This window comes from Zonotrichia leucophrys, chromosome 3 (assembly GCF_028769735.1).
Source record: "Zonotrichia leucophrys gambelii isolate GWCS_2022_RI chromosome 3, RI_Zleu_2.0, whole genome shotgun sequence".
Classification (NCBI taxonomy): Eukaryota; Metazoa; Chordata; class Aves; order Passeriformes; family Passerellidae; genus Zonotrichia; species Zonotrichia leucophrys.
In genome coordinates, this window is record NC_088172.1 from 97,190,911 (window position 1) to 97,217,971 (window position 27,061).

Below are 27,061 nucleotides of genomic sequence, written 5' to 3' on the forward strand. Positions count from 1 at the left end.
AAGATGAGAAAGAATCCCTACCTATTACCTTAATTATGTATAATGTAGTTCTTATTCTTATAGAAGTTAATGAAGTTCTATTTCAATAAGTGGGTAGCTCTCTTAGACATTACACTTTCCATAAAATTCTGTATAGCTTTTCAAGAACAGACAAAATCCTTAGACATCTATGCTTTTCCTAGGCGAAATAAAAGGCATCTGGGTATCTTTCATTTTGACAAAAACATTGCATGGATGTATGAGAAGGTTTTTAAGCCCTAAAGTGAATAATAGGGGAAAAAAAGTGCTGTGGACCTGTAAGTCTGTTTTTATTTGGACATAGGAATGCGCCCTGCATGCTGACTTCCAGTGAACAATCCCTTCCTTGTAAACAGACAGGAATTTACAGGTCTGGGCTGAGAAAAATGCACAGGCACACACACCTACAGGTCATCTGTGTGAGAGAAATGTAACAGAATATTCCATCTTAGCCGAAATCTACTGAACAGGGACTTCCCTTCCTGTGGGCTCTCATTAGCTCTGTCTCCAGTCCATACCCTACTAAGGGCACATCAGTATTGGCACATGGGTTTTGGCCTTTAAGGGAGTTTTTCTGTGTCAGGCATCTGTGAGGTTTTGTTTGCAAGCAGCAAAGTTCAGCTCCCTGGAGCCCCTGCTCTGAATTACAGGTCTAGGGGATTTAATTTTTTTTTCAATTTTATTTTAGGGTGTAAGCAGTCCTAAATGTATGCAGTAGTGTTTTAGTGGACTAAAGTCATTCTGACCTGCCCACAAAGCACCTGCCTTTGTCTCCCCTGCTGTGGGGTGGACACGACTCAGGTTGCCATTTCCTAGGCAGCGATTTTTTTGGGAAGATAGGACAGAGCTGCAGTGCTGCACTGGAATTCAGGCAGCAGCAGTGTGCAGTGGGAGAAGGTGGGATGCTCAATCACCTCTCCACCATTGGGGCAGTAGTGGCCTGGGCTTGGTCAGTTTTTTTGCTAGAAGGTTTCTGATGTTACCCTCACCAGCTTTGGTCTCCAGGGAGTTTCTCCCACCTTCCCCAAGTGACAGGCTTGGGGAGTCCCTCAGTTAAACGGGGGCTAAACTCAGATGCTTTTACTTTCTGGCTCAGGGAGAGATTGACTGGGTTTGGCCTTTTTTTCTTTTTTTTGTTTTTAATTTCTAAGGCAATCTTTTACTAACATCACACATTTAAAAGCCCTTTTTCAGGACCTCTGACCTTTATCTGGTTAAGTATTAGCTAAAATCCTTGACCATTCCAATAAAACCTGAAAAGCAAAACCAAATATTTAACCATTAATCAGGCTGTGATTTTATCAAGGTGTTTCTCTCACAGCAGTTCTGGGTCTTATACAGGTGTCAGGTGCTCCTTCGGTGAAAAGATGAGGGTGTTATGGACTGGTTATATCCAAGTGAGTTCTGTTCTGACCAGCCTGTAAAAGAAGGCACCATACAAGGCTTAGGATTTGTTTATTCTTTCTAATTCTACATTTTCCCATTAAGCAACTCAATTGCAGTCTCATGTTCATGTTTAGATTTGCAATTGCCTGAAAAGTTAGTGGGAATGTTGCGACAAGGCTCAGAACTCAGGCCATGGGGGAAAAAATATTTGCAGTTCTCTTCAAGGGATTGCAATGCATTGATTGCATTCAGTGAGCAGTCAAAACAAGTGATCCTATGAGAAAGGCAGGAAATTACAAAGCATAACCAAGCACATTAGTTAGGTGAAAATCCAGCCTCAATGTGGTGCTTGAATCTGCATCTGAAATGGCAATCAGGGCAATGCATTTCTAGCTCCTCCTTATGCACCTTTTCAATGTTGTGAAAGTAGTAAGAGATTTTTTAGTTTCTCACAGATCGAGTAGTTGTCAACAATTGTGTGATGCAGGTGTGAGCTGTCCAGGTTTTCATACAAAACACTGTTTCCAGCTTGGACAACAATTGTGAATTAATGTTCATCCAAACTCTGACATTTCTCAAATTACTGCTTTGCAGTTCAGATACAAGTGCCCTGAGGACACCATGAGAATGCACAGCTACCTGGAGGAGCTGTACTTAAAAATGAAGGAAATTCTAGGTGGCAAAAGGCCTTCACCTTTTAGAGCAAATATATTCTCTAGCTAAAAAGAAGGAAATTAAAGGAAAATTTGAAAAAAAAAAAAGTGGAAACTAAGTACAACTAATTAAGCAAGCAAATAAAATAGGGGGGGAATGAAAGAGATAAGTAAGCAGGTAAAAATTTTTAAAAAAAGATCTTTTTGGTTGGTTGCAAAACTCCAAGAGTTTGTGGTGGCTTAGTACAAGATGGTTCCTTAATTTTTAATTTTTTTTTCCAACTGTGTAGGTAGCCCTTGAATTTCAGAAGAGAGGGCAGTGTTACAGCAGTTACAGAGTAGGATGAAAGGCACATTACCCACTAAGGTTTTGTGCTCCATGAAGCCTCTGGCCACTATCAGAGACAAGATTGCTGCCCAGATAGGTGGACTGCAGCCTAATCCAGTTGGGTGTAATTCCCTGTGACACACACAGACGCTGCCAGGGCACGGAGACTGGTCTGTCCTGCTCCCTGCATGCTGCAGCTGCCTTCCCCCTCTCTGCCTTGAGAAAGCCACATCTGACTTGCCAAGTGTGCACAGGGAGCTTTCTTGAGCCATTGCCCTTTACTTTCAGAGAGATTGGTATTTATTGAGGGGCAGGGAGGGGAGTCTCAGACTGGTGCTGTGGCTGCAGTGATCACCACTCCCACGTTCCAAACAAAGATACTTGTGTGGAGCCACGGGGTCTGTGCCACCTTGCATGAGAGTACAGAAGGGAGAAACTGAAAATCAGAGATACAAGCACAAAGCAAAAAGAAGAATGTGATAAGAATAACAGCAGTCTATTTATTTTAATTAAGCTGACATCACACAGGTTTCCAGCCCACACAGGGGAATGGTGATGACATCCCCAGCATTGCAGTGTAAGGATGAGGGGTGGAGACATCATGTCTCCCTGAGCATGCTGTGCTCCCTCCAGAAGCCTGCTGTCCCACCTGCACTGCAGGCAGCATGACACTCTGCCTGCCCAGGTTCAGACTTGCTCCAGCCCACTGGCAGTTTGTGTTCCTGGTATTGCTCTTGAATTAACTATGAGAGATCTCAAACAAGGATGATGCAAGTCCACCAACCCACTGATAGATGCACTGTCCCCTCTTAGGAAACTTTAGCTTCCATATCTGGGGAAAATGCTGTAAGGAGAAGGTGGAAAGTGAAACATGAATAGATTTGGTTGTACTGTGACTGATTAATCAAGTCAAATTCTTAACTCCACCTCTTGGGCTGGTGAGCAGCTGTTGGCCATTGCTGCTGCAAACCCTGGGCTGGTGATGGTCAAACAAGGAAGGACTGTTATTTTCTCTATAACTGGTTATTCAGGATGGACTCGTGCAGCTCATCATCTTAACATCCTAATGTCTCTCAGTCTAACTATATTTAATGAGTAAATAATTTGATATCTGAAAGTCATCTGGGGTTGTGCTGTTGTTTTTCCTGGCATTCAATGGATCCCACTTTCTCAAAAGCTTAAGCAGAAGCACATAGAGCATTGATTTCACCTTGAAGAACAGAAGCAGCCTTTTGTGGGGAATACTAAAGATTCTTTTCTTTCTGCCTATTTCCCCTTTCCAAATGAGGCAATTAATAGATCAGTAAAATTGATTTGCACATGAATAAATTGTGTTGACTATTACAGGCTTCAAAAAGGGTCACACAATCATGTTTTTCAAAATGAGATGTCAGAAAGAAAGAGAGATAGCCCTGATCCTGCAGACAGATGTGTTCTTAGCCTGTACTCCAGCAGGACTATATTATGTGTAAAATCAGGGAACTTCATCCATTGGAGAGATTCTCCCAGTCTGAAGTCTCATGTTCCATGGTAGTTTGGATAGAGGACCTATTCACAGCCATGTATTTTTAAAAACAGAATTATATACATTTCACTTCATTTCCTCTCTCCTTTTATTTTTCTTTTCCTGTGCATGTGCTAAAACAACTAAATCTTCAAGCCATGCTTTTAGTTCAGAGGCAGAATGGCTTTTCTGAAGTCAAGAGCAGATCTGGACTGACATATAGAACACAGAATTGAAAAACCCTGTGTGATTGAGAAAAGGGATTCAAAGGTCCCAAAAGGATTTAGAAGACACTGACATCAGTAGAGAATAATTTGGTGGAGAAAAGGGGGTGTCCACATTTTACTGTGAGCTCTCTGTCATCCTGAGGGAGCCCTAAGACGGTTTCTAAATATTGTCTACTTGAAACAAAAGACAAGTGAGCAGCTGCAAATTCTCAGCTTGGTTTTAACTTTCCCATGTAAAGCACCGAAGAACTTTCATTTCCTTGATTGCCATCTAGTGGAAAGTGTGCTGTCTGCATTGCATTATTCCTAGCAGCATTCTCCATCTCAGAGCTCACTGAGGTGTGCAGGCCACTGCACCACTGAAACAAGGGGCAGCTGATATTGTCCATGCCTATTTTGTGCTTTGTAGAGTACAGCAGGGACTTGCTAGGTCAGGTGCAGAGTGGCAGCGTCGTTACTGAGAACTTCACCTTCCACCAGCATCACTGAATGTTCCTAGGAAGAGGTGAAGCATCAGGATCTGGAAGGGTTCAGGTCATAACCTGGCCTTCTCTCAGGGCACAGGTTACTCACAATGGCCAATTAATGCGCAGATGGCTCCATTCCCCTGGGGCAGAAACCAAACTATGGGCCAATATTAATATTTCCAAGGTGTGTTTTATGGTTTTTTCCTCAGAACAATTAATTTTACTCAATAACTTTGTGCTGTTGTAGAAGGTTGTATCAACTGTGTTGTGTTGCTGAAGCAAATGTGGTTATATTGTGGAAAAATGCCATTGATTTTCTCCGCCCATGGTTTGAGCTGATCTGTAGTGTTATTTGGGTGATGTGAGACTCTACAGGATGTTCTTGGGAAACATTCTGAAATGCCAATCCAGATTCCTGAAAAGCACCCAAATAATTCATTTTGAAGAGTGTCCATTCTTTGGAGACACCAGAATGCTGGTGCATTTAGAGTCACATTTGGCCTGACCCTGATTTCTGTGGTATACTTTCTTGTTTCTTCCATCTTCTTCAAAATTTCAATGGCTTTCCTTCAAGATATTTTTGATGACCTCCACTCAGCCCTTAAGGAAGCAGCTGAGGATCATAACCTTGTTCTAGGCCTCCTTTTATTGAAGTCCTGCCAGTGCCAAGCATTTGGGCACCAGATCAGTGTGTCCATGCCCTGTGCTTGTATCCACCTGCCTCTTCCTCTCCCATCAGCAACCTTCCACGTGCTTTCCTTCTTGAGGAGGACAAGACTTCTCTTGCTGCCATCCTTATGTGCTTCATGCAGCCTTGTCAAAGCCTTTGCTGAAGAAATGCTTGTTGTTTGTGAGCTTGTGGTTGGAAAGCAACCAAAACTCAAAACTGAAGCCTTGATAAATGATGAGTATCAGCAGCCCCTACACAGAACTGCTGGCAGTTAGCCTCAGTACTGAAGCAACGTGATTCCCTTTTGCCTTTAAATACAAATGTATGCTGAGTATTTCTAGAAGTTTCCCAGATCAGGTAAATAATGGAAGCTTTTTATAACTCTTCTTGTCACTAAATTGCATTCACACTAATGAAAGGAATTGTTGGGTCTTGCCTAATAATAAAAGAAGTTTATCTTTAGGACACTTTTTTTTTAACGTTGTCTTTTTCTGACTAGGAAAAGTAGCACCCAATTGAAAGTTCTTGACAAAAAACTGTTAATGTTTTTCCTTCCTCCTTTTCCTTATTTTTAAATAAAGATATGCAGAGCCTCGAGAAGCTGCTGAGAGATGCAATAATATATGGACAGCCTCGCACCCACAGAGCATGGAGAAAAATTATCATCCTGGTGGAGGGCATTTACAGGTATGTCTGTGTGGTAGAAAGATGAGTATTCTATCATTTCTGAGGACAGAATGATGAATTGAGTAGGGCAAACTCTGACTCTAAGTATCTGAGGGAAATCTTAATGAGGGTGGAAGTTGCACTAACTTTCTGTGATCTCATGAATATGTTGATTTCCATTATGACAGCCTGAACCTTGTATCCTGTAACTCCAGTTAGATCCTGTACATTGTTCTGAGTGTTGATTTAGCAAATCACAGTTGAGTGGGAGATGTACTGAGAGCAAGACAGGTAAGGTGATGTATGTTGTGACAGATGTGATAAAGTTTGTGGAACTATACTTGGTGAGGGGTTCTGCTGAGTAGGAGTTGTTTGTTACACGTGGGCAGATCAAAAGACATCTACACAGAATTGATTAAGCTGTGCATGCCCACTTCTTGCCCAGCTGCTGAAATCTTAAGCTAAACTTAGGTTAAGTGATATCAGCACCTTTTTAGTAACTAGTGCTGCATCTAATAGACTCACACTTTAACAGGAAAATTGAAAGACTGGCTTTCAAAGAATTATGTAGTGGTATTTAACATAGCCCTAGTCCCTGGAGGAGTTCACATGAGAGAAGTGCCTTTGAGAATGCATCTGATAATAGCAGCTTCAATAATACAATGTAATTATAACGCACCTAAGTCAGATAGCTACACAGTGTGGTGCAGCTTACACCCAACCAGAAGAGCAAACAGTCACTGGAGTTGAGCAGCAAAGCAGTGGCACCAGCCAGGCTCATCATCCTGGGCTTCATCCTGGCCACTGCTCCAGTCTGGAGAAGGCAACCAGGGAGTTCATGGAGGGGGAGCCACTCATGACTTGGAGAAGGGAAGGGCTGAAGAAGCAGGGATATGAACAGAAAGAAGGTTTGCAGGGATGTAGTCAAGGCTACTGCAGTGATGACAGGAGATGGGGGAGCAGGACAAGGGTGGTTTGGGGAGTAGCAATACCTGCCCCAGAGAGAAGGAAACCAGAACCACTCATTCACAGGCCATGACAGGGTTCATGAAAGTGACATTAAAACTCTATATGTGGGGATTGTATCATGTGTTGCTGAAATACAGCCAGTCTCAATGGGCAGTCACTTATGCCATTTTACTGAAAAATGCTGGCACAGCTTAGCCAATTAGCTTTTTTCTTTTGGTAAGAAATCTTCTAGGATCTCATGTCATCACTACTTCTTAGCTGTCAGTGCTTTCTTTTTGCCTAACATTTTCCATCTGCAACGAGACCAAATCAGTCCTTATCTAAACACCTGTCATTCAGAGGTGAAACAGGATCAGCAGATCAGCTGATTCAAAGCAGCCTGAACATGTCCTTTCAACCAGAATAAACAAAGCAAAACTACAAATAAACATTGCTTGGCACTACTAAAAGAAAGCTTGGATTTAAGGGCTTTGATCACACAGAAATTAAGTGGACCACCAACATTTTACTGACAAATGTTCCCAAGGGTCACATGGCTGCAGAAAAGGCTCCAGCTGCTGAGCTTTGTTCATTTTTAAATCCTTTGTCCTGAGTATTGATCACTAGGGAAGAAGGTAGACTGGTAACAAAGAGGTGTGGATCAGCCCAAGAAATTAAACAAACCCACTGTCAGCTATTTAACTATACTAACTTATAACTGTATTTCCAGATTTATGTTTGGTGTCGAGTGGTTTTTTTTCCGTATTTTTACAGTTCATTCTCAAATTAGCTTTTATTTGCCAGAATTCAAAAACTTTCAGTTGGAATGAAAAAAAAAAAAGCACCTTAAACCTCAGAATACCTACTTAAAGGAACCATAAAGTTCCTTCAGCTCCATAAAGGCTAAATAATGTTAAGACCACTCATGCCCTGAGTGTCTATGCTTCTGAAAGGCATAAGGTTCTGAAAGAACAAAGCTCAGGTCTCTAATAATCTCTTATTGGAAACTGTCCCTAGCACTAGCTAGGTTGGTTGGTTAGTTAGTTAGTTGTTTTCACAGTCTAAGCAGATCGGAAATTGAAGAGTGTGGTTTGTAAAGCAAATCTGCTGTGGCTTGAGGGTGAATGCCACAATGTGCCACCGTGCCGTGTCCCTGCCACCCCTTCCAGCCTTCGGGACATGTGACACTGCCAGGAGCAGGCTCACAGCACAGGCACCCTGAGCCTGTTGGTAGCTAAGAACATTTCATATGCAAAAATTAAAAATTAAAAAAAGAAAAAGAAAGCTGGAGAAGGACGGAGTAGAAATGATCTTACTCTTTTCGTATGTTCTTTCCTTTCTTGGCCCAGGTTTTTGAAAGACTAAAATTTTCCAGCTCCATATTGGCTAATGATAGTTTTCTTGAAGGTTTGCCAAATGTCAAATTAACATTCATCAAGAGGGTGTAAGAGGAGTTAGAGTGCAGTTAATGTATTCTTCTTACAATAGTTACTACTGCTTTTTATTTTTTTTTCCTTAAGTTATGCTTCAGGGACAGCAAATACAGAATTTAAATAACTTGGTCAGAGCCATTCTCCAAGTTAAAATATCTTGATTTGCAAGTTTGGCCTGGCAAATTTTTACAGAAATGCTTTTTCCAGAGAAGTAAAAGAAAACACTAAGCTTTCCCACTTTAAAAAAATACTGTTATATGGGACACCATAGTCTTAGTATGATGAAGTTTATGGTATGGAAAGAAATTTGCCTTCTGTTTCCATTAGGAGTATCTTAAAGTGTTTACACTTACCAGCTGGCAAAATTTGAAAAGGGTCATTGTTAGCCAACATGAGCATTTCTGGAAATCAGACTTGTGTTTGGAACAATAAACCACAGATTTTGCTTGGTTAAGGCAACTTAAGGCAAAATTGGCCCCTTGACTTGGGAAGCACTCAAGCTACATGTCAAATAAATAGCATTAGGTATGTTTTTGTTTGCTTTTTAATGTCTCTGTTATCTTAAAAAGAAAAAAAATCGTCAAAAGTAAATGTAACTCCTAGTGAAAGCTGGTTTTTAACTTGGACCAGCCTAGGAGCAAATATATTCAGTTTGTGTTCCAAACTGAGGGAGACCATCTAGCCATCAATCTTGACTCCAAAAAGCATGAAGAAGTTTTGGCAGTAACCAGGGCACAAGTTAAACTGACTTGCTAAATAATATTTTTATTATTTGAATTCCAGCTAATGTTTTCCTTGGCTTCTACCATTTCCAGTTCAGGATTAATCAGTTACTGTGTTCTTACATGGTTTGTGGTAGACTTCTGCTCTCTTCCATGCATTTTTACTTAGGAGTCAGATAGGCCAAGGCTCAGGGCAGAAGTTATGGAGAATCAGAAATTGATCAAAACATATTGGTTTTCATTTGTTTGTTCCTTACTTTTAATTTAATTTGTGTATTTTCCCTTCCAGCTAAGAAAATACCTCTGATCAGTTAGATATTGTCCAATGCCTTTTCATGTGCATTAGAAGTTCCTTGGGATTCAATGCCAATAGTGTAGGAAATTTAGCAGGTTATTTTTTTTTTGTTGTTTTTTATTTCCTGGGATTAAGTGACTGGACTTCCAGAAAAAAATGAGGTAACATTTAATGTCTTTGGCCAAAAACCAGCATTAAAGGTTAAAATTTCTATAATTTCACTGTTGAAATGGAGTTCTATTTGAGGGCAGAGTTGAACGATTTCCTTAAAATTATTACTGTAAACTACAAAACAGGGATTGTTGTATGAATGTACGAAGTTTATGTAAGAAAACAGTACCTAAAGTAACTGTTAAAGTGTAACGTTTCTATCTTGTGAGTAGCAGGCCAGGAAAGGAGGGATTTTTCCCAATTACAAACTAGCCTGAAAGGGGAACAGATAAACTCTTCAAATGTTGAAAAGATAGTGGTAGTCTAGGGCATGTTTAGAGATTAATTAGATAAGAGGTGGAATACCCCTTTTCCCAAGAAGTTTCACTATATAACTGGCCAAAAAACCCCATCAATATTGTGTCAAGGGCGAGCCTGTATTCCAACTGAAGTGACCAATCCAAGCACGCACTTCCCATCTCTCAAAGCACCTGGATCCACAATTCAACAGCTGCATCAGGAAGAACATCAGTGCTTTGGTGGGGATTGAATCAAGTTCCAAACTCGAGTTTTCTAAAAATTTGGGATTATCTCCTCACTTCTGGAAGTACATTCAAAATGAGTGTGTACTGACCCAAGTTTTTGTGCGTGTCCACCACACAAGGGAGATGAGGGTCAGCTGCAATCTGCAAGCTTTCCATCCCTGCCACCAAGCTAGGAGTTTGTGCTACAAGACAAGATGTCATACCATGTAATGAGAACACCTGGCCTGGGCAGAACCAGCTTTAGTTCATCTGCATGTGGAGTTTTTTTATGTGCTCTGTGTGCTTGAGCAGATCTGGAAACAGATCAATACATTTGTACATAAAGCTAAGAGGCCAGAGTGAGACAGAACCAGTACAGTTCACTTCTGGCTCTTTGGTTTAAGCTCACTTGATATAAACATTTACTGGAGGATTCAGTAGACTTTGCATCTGGGCTACTCAAGGGCTTATGTGAAGCTTTATCTTAAAGCAATTTCAGAGGGAGTGGTGTGCATATCACTAACCATCTCCCAGGGTCAAGAGAGAGACCAAGACCAGAGCTGGCAGCAAAACACAGCCATCAGGATGGCTGAGACCTGTTGCAATGGCAGCACAGAGCATACACATGACTCCAGCAGCACTTTATCTGTTCCATGGATGCTTCAAGGCCACATTAAGACCTCTGTTAACTATTGTATTTATGTCAGCCAGCATCTTTCAAGAGCAGTAGATCAAAACTGAAATGGAATACAAGTGCCTTGTTTTGCTAAGCAGCTTAGAGTTCCAAGAGAAATCTCCTAGTCATATGAGAAAGAAAGGATTTTATTAAATCTTCCAGATGGTTAAATCTTGCATCAGCCATGTACCAGCTTCATGTATTCTGAGATTCAGCACAACTTTCCTTCCATTACACTAATACCCAGCATTTTTAATTTACCCTTTTTCATTCTTTTTGAAGTTAAATGCTGTCTCTCCTGCCTGAATGTCCATTAGCCACCAAGCCTAATGACGACCATATAAATGTGGAAAAACTATTATTGTCCTTCTGTGCCTGGCTGTTGTGCTCAAGCATGCAGGAAGGTGGAGGGTGGGATGGCAGTGTGCAGATTGCAGTTTGCTCCTTGGCTCTCTGTCCCTGCAGACCCACCAGACACAGCTGAAAGCTGCCAAGCCCAGCACAAACGATGGTGCACATCCAAGCACATCCAGTGCCTCAGTGTCATTATAGCTGACTGATGCTTTGACTCTGGGCTATGTGAGGACTGTGGGCCCTTCCCTTGTATTCACTAGGAAAATAGCTGTGGTGGTTTAAATTGCTTCTCCCCCAGCTGCCAAGTGCCGTTTGGGAAAAGTGAAAAAGCCGAGTCCTCAGGAGATTGCAGTACAAGCCCACCCTTCTTTGCTGCAAGGGACTGTGGTGCCAACACACAGTCCTACAGCTGCCTCTTTGATGGCTGGGCAAGACAGAAGGACATGATTTGCCAGCAGTCAGCAACAGCCAAAAATATGCCTCCAGGCACACACAGCCAGGCTCTCTGAACCTCCCAGTATGAACAGCACAGGCAACCCTTGTCCATGGCTACTCCCCCATGCTGTTACACTAATGGAGACTTGTCTTTGGCCAGGTCTCCTGCAAAACTGGAGACCAGTTTCCAAGTTTATTCAGGAGACCAAAGGATGAAGAAGGACTGAAATTGTGAGAAATTTCCCAAGTGCTAAAAACACATCGTGCTCCTTTTGTGGTGCCAAACTTCCAGCTGCACAGTACAAGTGGCAACAAAGCAGCCTGTGAAAGCCATTGGTCCAGGATTCAAAAATTTCTAAGACGCCATTGATTTCACTTCTCTTTTGTACTTGCTGTTTGGGACCAAAGTCCATGTTTCTGGTCATCTGAAACTCATTGCATTTGCAAGTGGATACACCTTAGCTGTGGGCCTCAGCTGCAGAGCCATCCTTTCACTGGCCCACAGCACACTGAATTTGTGTTTGATAAGAAGTTTTTAGCCTTTGAAGACCTGCTTAGTAAAGCCAGTGGAAGAGAACTCATTATGAAATTAATACTGAGCGCATCTGAGCATATCAAATCATAGCTGTGGTCATCTCACAAAGGTTTTCAAGACACAAGTCTTCACAGCAATACTTTGCAAATGCCATCTTTATGGGATCAGAGAGCATTTCTTATTCATCTCCCTGTGCTTTCATTTTGCTGGACACCTCCTCTGTGCCTTCCCATTTACTGACACGACCACCAACAGTGCAAAAGATCATCTCTTCCCCTTTCTATAAATCTCAGTACACCATTAATCACAGAATCATGGAATGGTCTGGGTTGGAAGGGACCTGAAAACTTATCTTGTTCCAACCCCCCCATCCCCCCGTGACAGGCAGGGACATCTTCCACTAAACCAGGTTGCTCAGAGCCACATCCAGGCTGGCCTAGAGCACTGCCAGGTATAGGCATCCACAGCTTCTCTGGGCAACTTGTGTCAGTTCTGGATATTTTGTTTTTCTGCATGGCTGTAAGAAAGTAAAGAGAAAAGGAATGGAATTTTTTTTACTTTTGATTACTAGGTAGCAGGCTACATTTCCTAAAAAGTTCAAATCGAAGCAAAAATTGGCAAGACTGGATTTCAGCTGCCTGTTTTAATCCCTGATTCTGTGAAGACTGGGAATGCTTAGAGTTTATGGCACCAGCTGTGGGTTTCACATGGCCCATCTCCAGTGTATGTTGGACCCAACTCCTCTGCACCAGATGAATTTGCTCTAGAGCTGTTATGCCCAAATACTGCCACAGTAGCTGACAATGAAGTAAGGACCAGACTGAATTATAGCCGTTCCTTATAATATTTGTTTTGTAGAGAAGAACCGTAGTGTGCTGCTTAGGGTAAGTATCTCTGTCTTGCTTTACGCCTTTCCTTCTCTCCTCTGACACGTTGGCAATTTACAAACATCCAAAGACTTTTTGACTGGTTTTCAATGTTTGAATTCTAAAACTATTTAACTCTTTTGTATACTCACCTGCAAGTGGGAATGGGTTGCGAATTTGGGGGTTTTTTTTGGCTTGTAAGTAAAAAATGAGATTCCAGAAGAACTTTGGTGGACTAAGGCAATCAATGGCTATATTTCCTGCCAGTATGGGAAAGAGTACAGGGATTTTTGTTGCTCACCCCTGATTCTCTCCATGAGCAGCATGGAAGGGTCCATCGTGCGCCTGCCAGAGATAGTCTCCCTGAAGAACAAATACAAAGCATACCTCTACTTGGATGAAGCTCACAGCATTGGTGCAGTGGGAGCAACGGGCCGAGGAGTTGTGGAGTACTTCGGGATGAGTCCCAATGATGTTGATGTATTAATGGGAACGTTCACAAAGAGCTTTGGTGCAGCTGGAGGATACATAGCTGGCAAAAAGGTAGGAGGAAATCATAAACAATTTCACATCAAGAGCATGCAAACTGCTTTTGTATGATGTATGATATTTTTCAGTATCTTTTTGAACAGACTGCTTAATGCAAGCACTGTTCTAAAGTTAGCATCATTTTTGCTTGGATCCCAAATGTACATCAAACAGTCAGACTTTCTTATTTTTGTCTCATGTTCATATTATGTAATTTGCTTGAGTTGGATTATTCTGTGCCACTCTGATGATTGTTGTTTGTCTTGGAAATGTTTGGACATGTTGTGGTTGGCTAATATACTTCCCTACATTAATTTGCATGCGGATTGCTCATTACTTTGTTTCACATTTGTAAACAGTATGTGAAGCAATATTGAGAGATTGAAACCACAGTTTCATCCACTGATAATAAAATTCCTAAAGAGTTGTGAATTGACATAGTTGCATTTTTTAGGAGAATGGAGAAAGAGGTTATGGGGGCCTTTTGCAATAGTAAATTCTGTGTCCTCAGTTGCTCCGCATACATTAACAAAACAATCTCTTGCCAACAACAGATGTCAACAAAAAGTAGAGCTGAGCTTGCTTTAACTGGGGGTCTAGAAGAGAAAGCATAATCAGCACCATTGTGAAATGTCATTGGTTTTGTTGCTTGACAGAGAGATCAAATGGCTGCTGATTATTTTCTCTTTTCATACCCAGCTGAATGTGTTTTTTAAGCAGTCTGCTGAATGAGTGGGAAGCCTGTTTATTCAGCCCATATGGTTGTTGTCAGGATAACATTAATAAGGATAGCCCTACAGTAGAATAAAAGGGCTATAAGAAAGTTTAAACTGTGTATTTCTTACTGTCTTTTTTGGGTTTGCCCCTGGAGATCTTAAAACCAAGTGTAATAATAGATCAAGAATCAATTTTCTTTGTTTCCTTGGCTTCCTGAATTTGTATCTGTACATTTATTTCTTACCAAAAATAAGATGGGTAATGTAGCTAGAACGTATAGAAAGATTAGACCTATGAAAAGCAAAGTCCCATGTAATTTATCCTCTAATCCTTGGGAGGTTTTTTTGAGTGAAAACAGGTCACTCTTTTCACGCCTATGTGTATCACTAAGTATTGCCTTAGGCTTCTCAGCCTTGGAAGGCTGGTCACCCATTCACCCACTTATGTTCCTTTCTGTAGGTAAAAACTCACAGTGATGCTGTTTATTCTGCATCAGCTGGAGCCCAGAAGCCTTCTTAGCTTTTAACCAAACCCTTAGGAATACAATATGGCCATGCACAACCTATGTAAGGTTAGGTAAATCTTTATCCTCAGCACTGGAGTTACTGCGTAGACTCATACAGCATTTTGGTAGTGATTTGTGTTACTCTCACTGGATTTTCTTTTCTGATTTTATTTTTTTATCAAAGTCAATTTTCAAGTAGGCCTCATCCCTTTCTCACTAACACACACTCAACTTTTAGTGTGGTAACTGTTACTCTGATATTTTGCACTAGGAGATATTTATAACAATCATGATCTTAGTAAGATCAGAATTCCTACTGCATGCCTGAATTCAGGAGAGTTACTGGTGTTTTAGACATGCCTACAGTATATCAATGGTTTTTCTAAGAGGACAGATTGTGTTCTTAGGAAATGTTAAAGCAATTATACCAACTCTGACATGACTGTACCTGCCACACTGATTGAAAGTTTTGATTGAAAATTTATGTGCTTATAGACAAAGATAGATCTCAGTGAGGTTGCTTTTCCTGGGCTAAGTCGTGTGGCAGAGAACCTATACTGATGTCATATAGCCTTTGTTTCATTACCAGAGGGGAGCTGAGCAGCATTATTTTGAGTGCGGCTGTTCATTGGTCTTGAAATTATTTTGGCTCCTTTATAATAAGTCTGAGCACAGAAGTAAATATTATTCTATTCCAGGCTTTTGTTTCAGCTGTAATTGTCCCACTTATATGATAAAGCATTTGGACCTGCCTGATGTTTCTTCAGGCCATGTATTAACAGTGGCAGTCAAGAATGCAATCCAGTAGCTGGTGAAATGTCCTCCTCCTTCTGCACATTCCCACTCCTGCAGTAGTTAAGAGGGAGATCTGCTGTTTGGCCAGCTCAAAGCTCATTCATGCTCTGTTTTGCTTGTGTAAGGACCTTGTGGACTTTTTACGAACTCATTCTCATAGTGCTGTGTACGCCACATCCATGTGTCCCCCCGTAGCAGAGCAAATCATCAGGGCAATGAAATGTCTCATGGGACTGGACGGGACAACACAAGGTAAGCCCCCTTCCCTTCCCTTCCCTTCCCTTCCCTTCCCTTCCCTTCCCTTCCCTTCCCTTCCCTTCCCTTCCCTTCCCTTCCCTTCCCTTCCCTTCCCTTCCCTTCCCTTCCCTTCCCTTCCCTTCCTCTTCCCTTCCCTTCCCTTCCCTTCCCTTCCCTTCCCTTCCCTTCCCTTCCCTTCCCTTCCCTTCCCTTCCCTTCCCTTCCCTTCCCTTCCCGGAACCTTCCCGGAACCTTCCCTTCCCGGAACCTTCCCGGAACCTTCCCTTCCCGGAACCTTCCCTTCCCGGAACCTTCCCTTCCCGGAACCTTCCCTTCCCTTCCCTTCCCAGCAAAACATCATCCATCAGCCAAGTATTGCAATAGCAGTGCAAAAGAAATCCTTCTTATTGTAAAATTAATACTTAAACCTTCATATTCTAAGTACTGTGAACCCTGAGGTTTTTTCCATACTCATCCACATGCAGCAGGGATGGAAATATTTTGGACTTCTGGTTGTGTAGTTGCCAGCCCATCCTGCTTTACAGGAAAAAATTGAGATACATATATTTCCCTTGGAGTACATTGTCTGACTTTGTAGTGGGTTTCATAAGGATATGACTTCATTTATGGTCTAGGTGCTGTCAGTTTAGCTTCTTTGTAAGTGTAAACCTTCAAAATGGCAAGCAACTCAGGCATGGTGCAACATTTCAGAACAGGTATTGTATGTTAAATAATAGTATGAGAAGATGATTATAATAATTCCTACCTCACTCAGGCATCAATTATGTTGTCCTGAGCCTAGTTTTGTACTGCAATTTGTCCCAAAAGAATTGACTAGTTGGTGTCCTCATGAAAAATTAGGTGTATTTCTGTTCATCTCTTGAAGTTGCAGATGCAGCTACTGTCCAATCCTCTGTGTGACATCCTTTATCCTCTGTGTGATGTTTTATCATTTGTGTAATGTGTTTTCTATACAACAAGCAACAAAACAACTGTGACATACCTCTCTATTACTGTTTCAAAGCAATGCTGGTATGTTTTCAGTATTCTAGAACTTAAATCCCAACATGGAGAAAAAGTGATTGAATTTGTGTAGTTTTCTTCCAGGAATGTGTGAAAGTCATGATATTCTTTAACGTGCAGCTGAAGATACAGATTCTGCACTGAATTGCAATCTTTTTTATACTGGTCCAGCAGTGCTGTTTTGTGTTACAGAATTAATTCTGTATTAGTCCTCCCTGATAGACGTGACTGGGATAAGGTGGGAATGGAAGAGATAAAGAGTAGATGAGACCAGGTAAGATACTCTGTGCACTGTTCTGTTGCAGTGCCCTAGAGGGCTGCTTCGAGCCATGATAGATACAAGGCTGTTAATGAGGCCAGAATTTACAAGACTCAGAGTACAGAAGGAAGGATGGAGAATCCAATCCCAGTGCCAAATTCTACTGAGTGCAAGGACAAAAAGCAGCAAAACTCCAGCGCGATGATAAAGCGATGCTTTGGTCATTTTCGCAGAGAAGCCAGAGTATAAAAAACTGCTTCCAGCTTGAAATTTGGAAGGTCCTGGTTGCATGTGCTGATGCCTACATGTGTTGGGGATAAGAGACGGTCTCTGACATCCTTCTCGTAGCCTGGGGCAGTGGCAGCGGGCGCAGCTCCTGCCCCGGCGTTGCCGTGAGAGGGCGGTCTGACACTGAGCCTGCCCGGCACTCGCTGCTGATTCAGGCGCTCACAGATGCTCCGTGTAAAACACGAAACATGCAGAGCATTTCCCGGCCTTCAAAGCCTGTTAAAAATGCTCCTCAGCTAGCGTGATTCTGCATGCAATTCAGTGCAGGATAACGGGAGAACTGGGTTCAAGATGGAGTATTTTAAGATGTGCGTGTCTGTCTTAGGTCTAAGAGTTTGAAGCATTTTCTCTTCAAGAACCAGTGTTATTTAATGAGACAGTGTTTGGATTTCTGCACAAAATAAGAGCTTATTAAGTCTTCTGCAAATCTGTTATGAAGTAAATTAGTGTTTTTTTCAAATTTTTAAAAATTGTCTTGTAATATGAAATGCAAATGAGTAGAAAAACAAATGAATAAATCATATATCACAACTTAGACCATTGCACAAAGGCTAGCAAGCTGGCTGTGATGTGTAAAAATGTTTCTTGTCCTTCTGAGCCAGACTCATTATTTTAGTCTTTTGGGTTTTCTTTCATGTGGGCCTTTCCCTCATTAGGCTGTCTTGTGGACTACAAAAAAACCCCACAAGCAAAAAAAAAATTCTGTGCTGGGCCAGACTACATACAATGCATTGCTTTGGCATTGGAGAGAGAAAGGTGGGGGCTTAGAAAGGAGCAAGGAACAGAAAGAAGGGAGAAAACACTGCCTCTCCTTAGACATTTTTCATTCCAAGGAAAATTACTTCGGCAGAGTTCTTTTGGTGCACTGTCATGGAAGGTGGGGAATCCTTGTGAGTCGTTCTTGTGAGAGCATGAGCTGTGGAGCAGAGAAGTTTCAAGTAAACTGAACTTGCTGCAGGGCAGTGTTGGCCATGTGTCCTCTGGAAGCCTCTCTGATCTATAGAACAAGTTTATTTCTGCAATTTATTTCAAATAACATTCTCTTCCCACTGTAAAATTTGGGGAATCCTTTATAAGGAGAGGTCCACCAAGGGCTTATCTTCCAGAGGTTATTTCTCTAGGGGGTGAGCCTTGCAAAAATCACTGGGAATGTGTTAGAAAATAATGAAATTAGAGTTTGCTAAAAAGTTCCATGTGAATTAGAGGGTGCTTGTTGGAAACAGGATGAAATAAAGGGACAAAAAATGTGTTGACCCAGCATGTTCTTACTTCTGAACTTTGTGACTCCTTGGCAGATTAATAGACAACTAAGAGAAGGAAAACTGGCTTGGTCATTTAGGTTACCACTCAGAAAAATCCATTTTTTTTTAGTCTTCTTTATTTTCCCAGATATAAGAGCTTATAATCTCTTTAATTTCTTGCTGGTTATTCTCCACTAATTTGTTAAGAAGCTGATTTAGAAAAGAGTAACACAGGTACAATTATATAGTAGGTAATGCCAGAGCCAGAAGTGCAGATACTGCTTGTGTATCCTGATGTGTGTCCAATTGATTCCCTATTTTCCTCTTTTATTTTCGATTAGTAAGAATATGGTTGATTGGAAAATGAATCAAGATAGGCATTTCCAGGATAGCATCTGTTTAGGGGATGCATGACTGCAGGATGTGAATAGATGTTTATGGGCCCAGGGAGTACTGCTTCACCACAAGGAAGGAGCAAGTTAGCACCTTCAGAGTAATTCTGTGAAACCTAAACTCTTCAGCTGGAAATTACCCACAGCCAGTGTCTGTTCCACACTGAAAGGTGTAAACATGTGGGTCTATCTCACATCAATATTTGTGATAGTTGTGGGACGTCAATATCATGATAATGTCACTGGGAGGATATTGCAGAGCCCACAGCCAGCTCTTACAGTTTCATTTATTTTGCCATATTTTCTGTGGTGACTCAAGAAAATGAAGGATGAGAAATGCTAGCTTAGGAGAAGGTAGTAGCTTCCTCAAAACTGATACACAGCATTGTTCCTGCCTAGGAAGGAGGAACAGGTTGAGGTCAATATTACTATTATTTCTTGAGCAAGTTGCTCAAGAAGAAATTGAAACGAAATATCTGAAACTGATTGCAAAATATGCAAATGGGAAATCAAATTTTTAGTGGAGTAAAAGTCCTGTTTTTCTCAGTGCCATGTTTTACAGAACTCTGAAAATCGATGTCTCGTAGAACAAAACACATTTGTTCTTAGTGCCATAACATCATAGACACTTTCATAGTTCCTATAATAGAGTTGTTCAAAAGTGTATGAACTTCTGGCAGCTGTATTTCCTCTTGTAATGTCATAAGGCAGCAAGTTTTGCAGTTCAGCTCATGTAGTCTATTAAAAAAAAAAGAAATAATTTTATCCCTCTTAAGCCTTTGTGGCCTTTTCATCTCAAATGTGTCTCTGCTCATTTATTAGGAAATATGGGAAGCAGAAGTTCCCATGGCATTTACTCTTTATAATTCATAATATAGACATTCTTTATGTGTTTTCCTCGTGGCTTTCTCATTACACCACTGGAGATACCTCAGGAAACTCAACAGCTGCCTTAGTGGTTTTATCCCATGATGACACTGGAGTTGACTCAGAGTGTTTGGACCCCGCACAAATTTGCAAGTACACTTACTTGCATGCAACACAGCCCCTCCAGCTGTGCCCTCAGACCTTTTCTTCCTCCCCACTTTCTGCATGAGAATGCTGAAAGCATATTTTTACACTTTAATTTGATAGGGATAAAATAGAACCACCAGGCAGACGGAGTTAAAACTGCTGGGAAGCCCAAAGCAATTTTTTTGATGACTAATAATAGATTATACGGGTGTAAAAAACAAATCACAGCATTTGTAAAGGAAACATTTTTTTCTGTTTAATGCATGGCAAACAATAATTCACCAACAGAAGTGGGCACTTTTTATGTTTTTATGGGATGCTGAAACATTTAAAAGCTTCTCCTCAGGAATCTACAAGTAAAATATGTTTTGTTAAAAGATAATTCCTGAAGTTGTTTAGATTGTGTTTCTTTAAAATGTTCATTTACTTTACCATTTGTTCTGATTGGTTTATCTTTTTGAAACTACTTGTTTTCATTTGTGTTTTTAGCATTTGAGCTTGTTCAGACTGTGAGAAATGGCAGAATGCTGCTTTCTGTTTTGGTTTGGCATTAAAGAAATTGTTTTTAAAAGGTTCCTTTTAAAGATATTTTCAGCAGTCTCAGATTTTTTGTATAACTGGACCAGCTCCTTAGAATCAGTTTCCATCTTCCTCTGCTATCTGTTCTCAATAGTCTTTTGAAAACATTAGTTTTGCTCTGTCAGGATGCTCTATAAATTCAGAAACCTTAGTTCCACATCACTATGGCCTGACATAAACCAACACTGGTGCAAGGAAGTGCATCCTTATCCTCAATTTCTTCTCCCCCTGCCTATCCCCTTTCTTGTGCCCCTTCTCCCTATGCCAGTGTGAGTGCTCATGCAGCCATGCAATGAACTGAATCAGAGCATTGATGTAGCTGAAAAATAACCAGCCCTCCCACAAAATGGTTAGCCCACACCCAAACTGGTTCCCAGAGCCAATCTGCCACATGGCTCCACGAATGCCCCTATCAGGACTTGAGCAGCTGGAGCCAAGATGAACAATCCATTTTGCAGCAAAATAAATCTGTGCCAGACTGGACTGATCATGAAACTATTGCTATTATCTTTAAATCTGCAAGTGGCTTAGTGATGGACCCCTTGGACCTGCTCAAAACAGTTTGCAGAATCAGTCATGCTAAATAAAGCCATTTTCAAATTCCCATTTTGCTGCTTCATTCAGAGGGGATTGTTTCTCTTAGGTCCTTAGCAAGCAGAATGCTTGAACTGTGGCTTAATTTAAAGTTAATATTCCCAGTAAGGATGTGGTTACATTTCAAGCCCTTAAGCACATTTATTCCCTGTTTGCATGGCATTGGCTCCATGACTAGTGCTCCCAGTCATGACTACAGTGAAGATATTAGTGATGATAATATGCTGCCACAATTATTGTTTGTCTAAGGTGAACATCACAGTGGATGATGAAACAAAGCTAAATTCTGACATCTTTGCTCAAAATGAGGGAGACATGCTGTTCTAGTACAGACACTGCCGTGTCATCCACCTGCCACAGGACATCAGATGTATCCATGGAGGGTCAGTGGATCTGAACAAGCAGGGTCTTTGGACTGAGAGTGTTTGCAGTGATTTCCAACATCTCTGAGGATTAATCAAATTCTGCCTCATTTGCAGTCATTTTTTTTATATTCAAAGTTATTTCATACTCAAAGTTAAACCAGTGCTGTTGTTCTCTAGTAGACCCTGCCCATGGATAGATGTTCCCTGTATCCTGACATAAGCATCAGAGGTGGGATGGAGCCCTCTGTGATTGATCACCTGTGCTGGGAGGAAATAGGGCTCAGCCAAGGCTGTTCCTGCACTCTGTATTTGCATGTAGATAAAGTGCTGGATAGGTAGATCTGACTCATTCGAGAAATAAAGTACAAATGACCAAATCTTTTCAGTTTTTCTCCTTTCTGCTTCAATTGAAATGGCTATTTTTCTTCCCTTAATCTTCTCTGAAAAGTGTTTTACAGCAGTTCACAGTTAAAATAAGTCCTTAAGGGATTATTTAGCAACTGAATTAAGTTGAAATTACTAGATTTCTAGTCAGCAGTAGATTGTAGAAGTAAATGTCTTCATTTCTCTCCAGTTTGTAGCAAAGTTATTTTTTATGAAGATTGTTTTATCTGAGAACATATTTCCTTCAGGTGCCCTGGTTTTATAGCATTCTATTTGTGATTTAATGCACATGGAGGTACATGTGTGTTACTCTTATAATGGAACCAGAGGAAAAGAAAGGAAATATGTCCATCTGCAATAGTTTAGTGGGAAAGAGCTATTGTTTTCCAGGGGTTTTTTTCAGCCTATAGAAGATTGCTTTTTCCTAGCTAGTTGTTAGTAGAGGAAGGCAGGGAGTTGAGTGCTCCATCCAAGGAACGCTGACACTGACAGTGTACAAGCTCAATTGTGTAACTAATTATCTAGAAAGACCCTATGGAACAACAGCTGGAAAAGATTAAAGCAGGTGGATTTGTGTCTTGAAGAGTCCACCTGCTGCCAAAAACCAGCACGGTGTGGGGTTAGCTTTGCTGGCATGGGTTCAGGAAAAAGATCTCTCCTTCACCTCCTACACCTGAGATCTTGATATGAAAGGCTCCAGGTTGCTTATTCCTCTTTTCAATAGACTGAGTCACAACTTCCAAGGGTAGGAGCCAACAGGAGAAGTTCAAAGGTGGAATGTTTGTGCGGGAATTGGATGCAGGCAACTTCTCTGCTCATGAGCATTTTGCAGGAGGCAAAAGCACACATCTCTGGAAGAGGAAAACAAAGTTTTGTTTTAGAGAGCTGATAGTTTTATTGCTCCTTTTGCTGCCAGGATAAGGTCCTCAGCTGGCATGAACAGTAGAATTCTATTGAAGTGCATGGGGCTGTCCAGGTAAAGCCAGCCTAAGATCACGCCCTCAGATATGTAATCAGAATACCTTCCTGATGTCAGGTGCCCTGAAAATGTGTGCCAAAGCTTCTGCCAAGTCTGTTACTCCAAGTGGCTCTCTTAAAAAGTTGGTTGCTTCAAAGAAATTATGAGCTACTGCATTTTATTATTTATCTCTCTCTCTTGCCTCCTTTTGGTATTTTTCTTTCAACTAAACCATATTAATTTTGAGCTATAAAGCTTTCTAAAAGCCTGCATAAATTAATGAGCTAGAGCCAGCAGTATGCAATGATCCATGTCACATAAAAATATAATCAGCATTTTTCCCAGAATTGCCGACACCTTAGAACTTTGCAGTAAACCAAATATTTTTAAAGTGGTGCAACCAAATGAAAACTCTAAATTTGCTAGCAGAAGGTGGATTGCTGATGCAGTAAATCTGCTTTTCTTGTACCATCCAGGCAATTAATCCTTTATTTCAGAAAAAATCCCATAAACCACCCGTGTGTGTTCCCAGCAGCGTGAAGACAACTTGTGAAATTTGGGAATTGTTTATTGTTCATTTTTTTCTCCTTCTGTCCCTTCTTAATTTAACCAATAAGAAGATATAGAGCACTTAATAAAGTTACTCTCAGCCTTAACTGAATACTCTGGAGCATTAGTGTGCTTAGTTTCAAATAGAGGAGTGTTGGTATTCCCTGTCCAGGCTGGTTTTTTTCCAAACATATGCTGTGTTGTGGTTCACATATTTCATGGAATATAACTCTCTGGATATGCTGCATGCTGTGCTCTAAGCTCTTTGCATAGACTGTAAATCCTCAAGGATTTTGCAAAGTAAGAATTTTGTAACACATATTTACTGTCTAGGGACCTGATCTTCTAATTAGTTTCATACAGGTAAATTCTTACACTTACATAGATGCAAGCATATTCTTTTAGCTCAAGGGTCTGCTTGGCAGATTTTGACTCAATAAATATTAAAGGATGCAAGATCCCAGCCTCAGGAATCAAAGAAAATGCTTCCTAAATGTGGTGCTTTTAGTTAAACATCCCACAGTGAATTTGGATTAAGACCTGATTCTAAACTGAATTCATCATTCTTAATCTGCAGTGTGGGGACAAAATCAGGCCAGTGAGACAAAAATAAACATTTTGCTCAGATCTGCCTCTTTATCTGATGTTGGAAGGTCCCATAAAAGAATGAAAAAGAGTGTTGAAATACAGCTACAAATTTTAATGGTTTTATTGCTCTTATTGGGACAGCATATAAGAAGTGTGCATATATGATGTGTGTCTGTGGTCTTTGACCACAAAACTTAACATGAGAAAGGAAAGTGTTGACATTTGGTAAAGAAATAGGTTCCTCCCAGCCACCCACCCACAAATAGTGTGTGTAGCAGTCGTCCCCTAATGTGCTTTTTTTCCCCTCCAGATATATGTGAGTGCTCTGATCTTTTATTTGGCTCTTTAATGCATCCCTGCAAATGAAATTAGTATTCTGGAATATTGCTAAAACATCCAAGTGGCTCTTTTGCATCAGCACTGGCTGGCTTGAAATGAGCTCCAGAGGGAGCCTTGAAAGGGGGGATCTCACATCACAAACTGTTTGAGGATGTAGAACCAGGAAAAGAAGATTAGAAAAGGAAGAGGGGTTTGACTTTTGGGGGGTTGCCTGAACCTCCTCTTTCAGCTCTAAAGTTTCCTTAGCTGGAGTCTAAATTTCCAGCACCAAAAATAAGTGGAGACAAAACTGTTCAACTCTGGGTCCTGCCCATATGGTTTGATAAATAGCAAACAGCACAGCCTGGAATCCTGCGTGGCTCACACTGTGTTTCCAGCTCTGCGGTAAACACATGAATAGAAAGGAGAAGGCAGCAAGGCTTAAACTGCACTCGCCAAGAACATCTGCATTTATGAAAAGCTTTCCCTAATTGAAAATCTAGTAGTTTCAAATGCTTTCCAACTGAGAGTTTTGGAAACTCGCTCAGGGGCTGCTAAGATAGCAAGAAACAGCAGTGGCTTTGAGCGCTGAGTTCAGGTTACTCCCCCACCCTCCTCCTCATAGCTTGGACATTGAGGAGGTGCTAATAACATCTTTACAATTTCTAAAAAGGGAAAAATTCTCTCTTTAGACTTCAACCACGTTATTCTGTAGTTCCCTAACTCCCTGTCCTTACCATCATCTCCCCTTCCCTTCTCCTCCTCCTCAATACTTCCTCCTGTTTCTTTGAGATCTACTACACTAAAAATATTTTTGGAAATACCACAGACTATTGTTTTTATTAGTGACTGGAAAGCTTTGTAGTAGGATGCTTTTGTGTTTCATTTGTTTTCCTTGCTCTGGCACAGCTGTTTTTGCTTTAGCAGCATTAGAGAGATAGTTAAACTATTTGTGGCCTTTTCTAACCCAGCAGATCTCTTCCACTGAGTGCTTTAAACTGAGTGACTGAGACTGTAAGTAACAGGTTGTCTGCGTGGGCAGTTTTGTGCATAAAGTTACAAATGCACTGTTTTTATGAGATCTCTTAATTTGTTCAAGCAAAACACCGAACACTGTGAAGCAAGTCCCAGTTTCCCTATAAACTTCCCAGCCAGAACACTGGCAGAACCTTGACTCTGGAGGATACAGAACAAATGTAGTAGATCTTGTTCGACCCTACACATGTTCAGAAATATTAATGTAGAAGATGTTCATGTAAGTGTGCTGTTCCCCACTTCAGCCAAGAAGGAAAAGGAAGAAAAGCCAGAGCAGATGTTGGGGGCAGAATGTGGTCTGAGGACAAATCTACCAAAGGTAGCATGTAGCTGCTACAAATGCCTTACTGGCCACTGTGATTATTCAGAGCAAGATGGGGAATTAGGAAGCTGGCTTCCAGTCAGAGAATGGTGACAGCAGAAAGTGGTAAATGAAGAATGAAGCCAACGAAATGTAAAGTAAAATGAAAACATAAATGGAGAGTGAAAACATAATATCTGTGCAAAGGCAAAGGAAAAAGAGGAAATGAGTTGCACTGGAGGTTTCAGTGTTCATGTCTGGTGACATAATGTAAGTGATATTGAAAGTATGGGCTGATGAACAGAAGGAAAATGAAAGCTAAGAGTGTAACTCTGTCCTGCTAACTCCCAATCTTACCACACATTCTCACCACCTCTGCTGGGCAGACACAAGCTACTGAACAGTGGTTAGGTTTGGAGATTCCATCTGCTTAAGGGTGGCTTGGCAGTTTTGTTCCTGGCAAGGTCAGGCAGATGCAGACCTGGCTCAACTTGGCTGTGTGAACTTGAACTGGCACTGGGCAGGCATGTGGGCATAGAGGAGGTGGCACCATGCCTGTCAGCACCTCAGAGCAGTGCAAAAGCAGCACATAGATCAGCTCACTGGGTAGATATAATGCAGGTGGAATGGTGGAAGGACATAATATGTCTCCTACTACTTGCCTCTTTATGCAATGGGTTGGGAAGCAATTGCACTTGTCAGAAACCCTCTCCTTTGTGGCACTGCAAAAGAAATGGCTGAAATGTCCTTTCAAGCACATTTTTCTCTGCTGTTTTTTGTCTTTTTCCTTTATTAAAAATAATTGTTTTCTCTCCTGTCAGTTTTGCTGGGGTCCCATCTGTGGATCCATGGCCAAATGAGGGACGATGCAGAGATAATAGTCAGTTATGCTGAGAAAGAAAATACTTGATTTCCAGGTCCTGTCTGCACAACTTCTCTGTAGGTGTGTGTCATCTAGCAGGCTTTATTAAGCACCACAAAGTCCAGGGAATTGTCCTGATGTCTATCCTCAGACAAGGACTGTTTCTGTCCATGGGAAGGCACCTCACAAGTACAGGAGTATCAGCCATCCATCCTACAATGCCATAATAATCAATGCAGCTGCATTGATTCCATGTTTTTCTTCTCAATCAAATAGCAACATTCACATTTCAACCAAACTGTTATCCCCCAGCCCTGATTCTTACCTGTGAATAGACTCCAGTTATGATCTTTGCACTGACTTTTCTCCTGACTGGCTCGTTTCAGGGCTCCAAAGAGTGCGTCAGCTGGAGAAAAACACAAGGTACTTCAGACGAAAACTGCATGAAATGGGCTTCATCATTTATGGCAATGATGATTCTCCTGTTGTTCCCTTGCTCCTTTATATGCCTGGTAAGATAGGGTAAGTACTGAAAAAACCTTGCTGGCAAAATAAACACTATTGAAGTTTGTGGGTTATTTGGTACACACTGCAGAAGATGATGTTCTCTGTGGTGGGTGCTTCCCAGGGGAAACATACACTGTAGTTTGAATCTGTCATTTAGTTCTGTTT

The 27,061-nt window shown here is 41.2% G+C and overlaps 1 protein-coding gene across 6 annotated transcripts in view; it reads left to right on the forward strand.

Moving 5' to 3' along the window:
• The window catches only part of SPTLC3 (serine palmitoyltransferase long chain base subunit 3), a 113,943-nt gene that overhangs the window by 82,992 nt on the left and 3,890 nt on the right, over positions 1 to 27,061 (forward strand). For all 6 annotated transcript variants that reach the window (XM_064707070.1, XM_064707069.1, XM_064707072.1 and 3 more), the window contains 4 exons: positions 5,835 to 5,940; positions 13,181 to 13,400; positions 15,528 to 15,654; positions 26,776 to 26,911. In XM_064707070.1, the coding sequence (XP_064563140.1) occupies positions 5,835 to 5,940; positions 13,181 to 13,400; positions 15,528 to 15,654; positions 26,776 to 26,911 (589 nt within the window). The remainder of the gene's footprint in view (positions 1 to 5,834; positions 5,941 to 13,180; positions 13,401 to 15,527; positions 15,655 to 26,775; positions 26,912 to 27,061) is intronic.